The sequence below is a fragment of the Callorhinchus milii genome, unplaced genomic scaffold (genome assembly GCF_018977255.1).
Source record: "Callorhinchus milii isolate IMCB2004 unplaced genomic scaffold, IMCB_Cmil_1.0 Scaffold13, whole genome shotgun sequence".
Classification (NCBI taxonomy): Eukaryota; Metazoa; Chordata; class Chondrichthyes; order Chimaeriformes; family Callorhinchidae; genus Callorhinchus; species Callorhinchus milii.
In genome coordinates, this window is record NW_024704754.1 from 7,923,583 (window position 1) to 7,929,979 (window position 6,397).

General features: G+C 44.0%; 1 protein-coding gene across 1 annotated transcript; it reads right to left on the reverse strand.

The window, feature by feature from the left end:
- Positions 1 to 870: 870 nt before the first annotated feature.
- On the reverse strand, positions 871 to 6,162 carry rpl26 (ribosomal protein L26). The gene is given in 4 exon segments (NM_001292222.1): positions 871 to 1,037; positions 2,536 to 2,676; positions 5,168 to 5,341; positions 6,125 to 6,162. Coding segments are annotated over 3 exon segments (438 nt in total). The 5' UTR covers positions 5,336 to 5,341; positions 6,125 to 6,162; the 3' UTR covers positions 871 to 908.
- Between the last annotated feature and the right edge of the window lie 235 nt (positions 6,163 to 6,397).

Sequence of the window (6,397 nt, forward strand, 5' to 3'; positions counted from 1 at the left end):
ACACACACATGAATAGCCACTTTGGTGAGGTAGCAATGAACTGGACCCCAGCAGAATCATGGGAATGTTTCTGGAAGGTGAGAAAACCACTCACTGGAATTTCAGTGAAAACTGCATTATCTTGTCCAATGAGTGTAACTTATTGTTACAGTATTGTAGTTTAAAAGCTTTGTCCAATAAATATGTAAAAAAAGTGCAAATTCATGAACTGTTTGGTTGATCAATTTCCAAAAATGTATACCTGCACTCTTCAGGCCAGATCAATTCATAATGGCAAGCCATTAGTTTTAGCTGGTTTACCTCCAGCAGTATCCCAACACACACTGTGTTTCCTCAACATTGGCTTTCACCAACCTGTGCCTATATAATAATCCTTGCATTTGATATAGCGCTTTTCACATCTTCCAGACGTCTCAAAGCCCCTCACAGAATATGCTGTAAAGTGAATTGACTGTATATTTGTATCCAGCCCATTAGAATTAGGTAGGCAGGACATGTTCCTCCAGTGAGAATTCACACTCTATTCTCTGATCAAGTGGCATGCTGGAGGTAGAATACTATACACTTATTTATACTGTCTGTATACGCATATGAAAGAGAGGGATTAGGGGGTATGTGGCATTGAAACACTGCAGATTTTTGATGTTCCATGATCTCAAGGATGGCGAGAGGTTTCCCTGTGTCAAGATACTCAGCAGAGAATAAGGTCACATTTTTCAAATACAGCATTAGCTCACAGTCAGCCACTGGAAAAATAAGTGCAATGAAGCATTTGTTTTTTTAATAGAACATGCTTACTTCTCTATGTGTGGAAATATTATATAATTATTGAAAAGCAGATTCACTAAAAAATGTAGGCTAATTTCTTTTGAGTCTTTATTAAAAGTAGCAAATGTGCAACAAATAGTTTACTCCTGCATCTTTTCAATGGTTTCTTCCTTGTATTTGCCCTTGTCCTTGCCAACTTGGCGAGATTTGGCCTTGCGTTCCAGGATCTTCTTGCGATCCTTGTCCAGCTTTAGCCTGGTGATAACCACCTGTAAGAGATTATATGTAGCCTTTAATATTTTTTTCATATACATAAGGCAACACAAATTGTGGGTCAAGCAGAACACAGCTTTTATGTATTGTACTGATAATGAGTAACGTAGAGCTAACACTAATGTGTGAAATTTGTATATGAACAGAACAATCAACATTAAATCTATAGATACAACACAAGATATTAACAGTAATAACAAAAAACTTCTGCAGTACATTTGGCTACATAAAAAGATATACAAAATATTTTGAATTTAGATTCAGTGAATAGCCAATGGAGTGGGGCGGCGGGGGGGGGAAAGAATGCAACATGGAACAATAATTACTACATTATACTTTTGAAATTGCGCTAAAGTTACATTTAATTTCAATTCCCATAAATATTATGGTGATAAATATATGATCTTAAATGGGGCAATTGGGTTAAATCTAGCAATATCTTGAGACAATCTGTTTGCTTCTTTTGGCATAATTGTAATTGTAAGGTGAAAACCATCTTACACAGGTACTGATGGACACGTGCTTTCTGTGGTTCGTCTTGGGATGACCATGTTACCCGTTGCGGTGTTTGTATCCAGAGTTAACAAAATAAAGTAGGAAAAATACCTGCACCCAGTGACTGATTTGCCCGTACAAGTCCCTGCAGATGAACCAGGCTGGCTGGTCTGTCATCAGCAGTGTCTTGAAGTACTGCAGACCTGCCTAGCCCAGGAACCAAATTACTAAAACACCAGAGGATCAACTGGATTGTGATATCACACTGCCAAGCACATCATCTTGAAACCAGCTCAGCCCCAAGGAGACTTTGCTCACCACTCTACCCTATCCAGGAGGCTACAAACTGAACCTCAGCGATAATTATGCATTTGATCCACAATCAATTCATTTAAAATAAAGACAAATAAAGGATTGAATATTGAAGCACAAAACTAATGAAAAGCTTAAAATGTAGAATCAGTGTTGATACAAGTTTTCCAGTTGAATGCCATTGCCCTCCTGCTTGGCCCCGTCAGTTGCCTCCATACCTCGGGCACTGACAGCATCACACTTCATGGATGCACTCAAGACCCTCCGCTTCGACCATGCTTTTGGTCACCCTCCTAATCCAAACCACCAGCTCAGGAGCAGATCCCTGACTGTACAGTGCCTTGGGACATCTTCCTGACGTGAAAGACGCTATACAAATGTCATTTGTTGTTGTTTTACACAAGCTACCAAGAATGTTACAAAGCTGCCACATTTGCAAAGTAAATAAACAAGTGTTTCACTTGTGTGATCTGGGACGCTATCTGGCATGAGGAGCACTATATAAATGCAAATTGTTATTGTGATGAGCATGCAACTTGGAATGATATGCAACTTAGGTCAACGGTTTTGATTCTTCCTTCCCACACCACCACAATACTGCACACAATTTAGTTGAAACTATTTATCTTTGCTCAATATGCATAACACGAACTGCAGATTCTGCACCAATTCTGTACGAGTTCCTACCTTGCTGGGATGAATGCCGACATGAACTGTGGTGCCGTTGGCCTTTTCACGCTGGACCCGTTCAATGTAGATTACATATTTCTTTCTGTAAACTTGGACCACTTTGCCAATCTGCTGTCCCTTGTAATGTCCCCTGACAACCTATGCAAAATATATATAGTAAGATATGTTATTGCCAGAAACTGTAAGTGGATAATGTCTAGTCTATAAAAAAAGCTGGTTTGTTCATATTAAGGTAATGCCTAGCTTTAAGGGGTAGTAAACATAAAATACTACTATCAAAATACATAATAAAAATAAAATCAGCAACTTTAAGATTTTAAAATTTCCTATTATTTTCTGAGGAGATAGCCATACGATTTCTATCACCATACTAGCATACATTTTGCTTTGCTGCTCTATAACAAGAATCCTTAATGTTTAGGAATTAGTAAACAAAGCGCTCTGGAACACTACCCTGCATGAAGGGGCTATATAAATATATAAATGCAAGCAGTTGTTGATGTTGTTGTAGTAACTACATGCTGTATGAAATCACACTTTGCAAAAGATTGGCAGCATGTAATCCACATGTGAAATAGGATGTTTAAATGGCTCAGGGATTGCTACAGCCACGCAGAACATTCTCACGAGTACGATCAGCCAAACATGAACCTATTCAAAGAACTGTATGTTTAATACACTACCCCCTCCCCCCCCACCCCAGCTATCATTGTCAAGCTGTAGACCCTATGCATCTGGAACTTGGAGTTAGCCAGACCGGGTCTGAAAATATTCCATGTGGTAAAAATCCACCCTGCGTTTTCAAACCCTCTCCAGCCCATGTGATGCCCACAGCTCAACACTGATTGGTTTAGAGATGGGCATCAATGGAGTTGCACAGTGGTGAGTACAGAACTATTGTTTTTTTGTCTATTTTATTTATTTAAAATTTATTTTAAATGCTAGAGAGGATTTGTTTTCAATTAGTTAATTTATTTTAAATGTTAGGATCAGTATTTAGAATTTAAATGTTAGGATCAGCCTGAAAATCCAGTTTGCTGGACCAGAAGACAAGTCTACAATTTAGCTTCCTTCCCCTCCTTCGAGCACCTTATCATCCCTCCAACCTTTCCTTCAAAATCCTCTTTATCACCCCTCCCCCACCATCCTCAGACATTTCCACCCTTACTATCTTCCCTTTCCCTCTGCTCCAAAAGTCTCCTCATCCTAGGTGAATTCAACCTCCACTTCACACCCTCCTGCTCTACTTCTGCTGACTTCTCCTCCCACAACTTCTTCCTCTACATCAACTCTGCCACCCACGTCCACCCCCTTGATCTGGTGATCACCGGACACCTCGCAATCTAAGACATCACCAACAAACGCATTTTAGATCACTTCATCTCCCTTAACTCCTCCGTCGGGATGAGTCGTCGCATCCCATCCTCTTTCCTCTCCCGCCATTCCCTCTATGAAGCTCTCCGATCGGTTTCCTGCGCTGCCCATGGCATGTAAACAGCCCTAGTCAAAGTCACTAATGACATTCTTGACTATCGGTGATCAGGGTTCTCTCTGCCTTCTTGTCCTCCTCAATCTCTGCTGCTTTGAAACTGTCAACCATTCTATCCTTCACCACCTCCTCTCAGCTCATCCTTCACAGACCTGCCCTTGCCTTGTTCAAATCTTACGTCTCCCACCATCTCCACTAATGCCTTCTCCTCCAGCCCCCGCACACCGTGACGTATCTCAGAGCTCTGTCCTTGGTCCCCTTCTTTTCAATATCTACATACTTCCCCCTTGGTGACATCATCCATAGACATGGGGTCAACTTCCACATGTATGCAGGAGACCCAATTCTACCTCTCCGCCTCCACCCTCAACTCCAGGATCACTGTTGTTCTCAGACTGTCTGACGGACATCAAGTCCTGGATGAGAGCAAACTTCCTCAAACAAGCCCGAGGCAATTCCTGCTTGGCTCCTGTCAGCGCCTCCATTCTTCGGGCACTGACAGCATCACCTATCATGGATGCACTCTGCACCTTATGGAGCCAATATGGAACCTCGGCATCCTGTTTGATACTCAACAGGCCCTTCATTCCCCAAATCGATGCCATGACTAGCTCTGCCTTTCCCCACCCCCAGTTGTCCGGTTCTGCCACTGTCTTCATCGTAGGCTGCCAAGACCCTCATCTATGCATTCATCACATCCAGGCTCGAATACACAAAACTGTGTTTGTCGGCCTCCCCAATTCCTCCCTCCACAGGCTGCAGATCATCCAGACCTCTGCAACCCGTGTCCTCTCAAGCACCATGCTCCGCGCCATATCACCCCTATCCTCGCCTGACTCCACTGGCTCCCCCATCAGAAGATACAGTTTGAGATCCTAGTTCTCACCTTCAAAGCTCTCCACAGCCTTACTCCTCCCTACCTGTGACCTTCTAACCCTCTCCCAACCTGTTCGCTTCATGTCCCTCACCTTGCCTGCCCTACCATTGGCAGGCGGGCCTTCATCCTCTCTGCCCCCACCTTCTGGAACTCCATCCCAGTCCCTCCACCTCGCCCTCTCCCTGGCCTCCTTCAAGATCTTCCTCTTTGACCGTGCCTTCTGTAGAGCACCACAGAAAGGGCTGCAGGGTCGCTACACGCACCTGAACCTCGTCGTCCTTTCGGATGGGCATAGACCGAACATTGTATTTCTGTCTCAGCTCCTTGGACAGTGGAGAGGACATAATCTTCCTGCGGATGTGAGATGGAGCATTGAAGTGCCTCTTACGGTTCTTCCTCCGGGAAGAGGTAACATAGGGATTGAACTTCATGTTTGGCTGAGGAGAGATTAGTTAAACATGTAAACTGTTGAACAACAACAACAAATATTACAGCACCTTCCATGTTGGGATGTATTCCCAAGGTGCTGGACAGTTGACAGGTTTGTATCCGAGCTGGGGGTTGGAACCAAGAAGTATGGAGGATGAGAAGGCACAGTTGAAGAGGATGGATGGACCTAGAAGGAGGCAGAGGAGGGAGCGAGCAGGATGGGAGACATGGAGCAGACCAGTGCTCGCTGAGCAGAGGAAAAAGACAGGTTAGTAAAGATTTAACAAGTCACAGATAGGGAGAGGCAAGATTGTGGAGGACTTTAAAAGTGAGGACGGAGATCTTAAACTCGATCCTCTGGGGGATGGGGAGCCAGAGCTTGGTTTTGCAATCAAAGGCTTCCATCAAAGCACAAGGGGCGGGAATGGAGGCAGCCACCTGAGCTCCATTAATATACTGAGTAATAATTAACACACTAAGTGCACGTCCATCCACAAGAGTCACTTCACAGTATATATTTAATATACAGTTAACAATATATAAATGTATTTACTATATAATTCCTCTGGCACTAATTTCGACCCGCGACTGGTCCCAGATCAGACCCGAGCCTTTAGGCCCCGCCGCTGCACTTCCAATCCTTTATCTATATTCATTTCGCTCCGTTTCGGTAAATATTAATACGGCTGCGGAGCCAATCGTTCGCCTAATCTGCACACCGGGCTGTTCGGCCGCGGTCGGGTTGTGCAGAGAGGATGTTGTCGGATTTTAACCGCTTTCTCTGCCCTTACCTTCTGCCGCCACCACAATGGCCGCCTGCGAAAAAGAGAAGGAGCGCATGCGCCGTGTGACACTAGTCAATTCACAGATCGCGCGACACTTCACCCAACGAGATCTCACCCCAACCGACACATCGTATCAAACATCTCATCACATCCAAACGCCTCATAGTCCATATGGTTTTCTAAATAAAATATAGGTGAACACAGCAGCCAATTGATGCACAATGCTCTTCAACTCCACATTCAGCCGCCTCCCTCCCTCCCTCCCCCCCCACAGCCCTC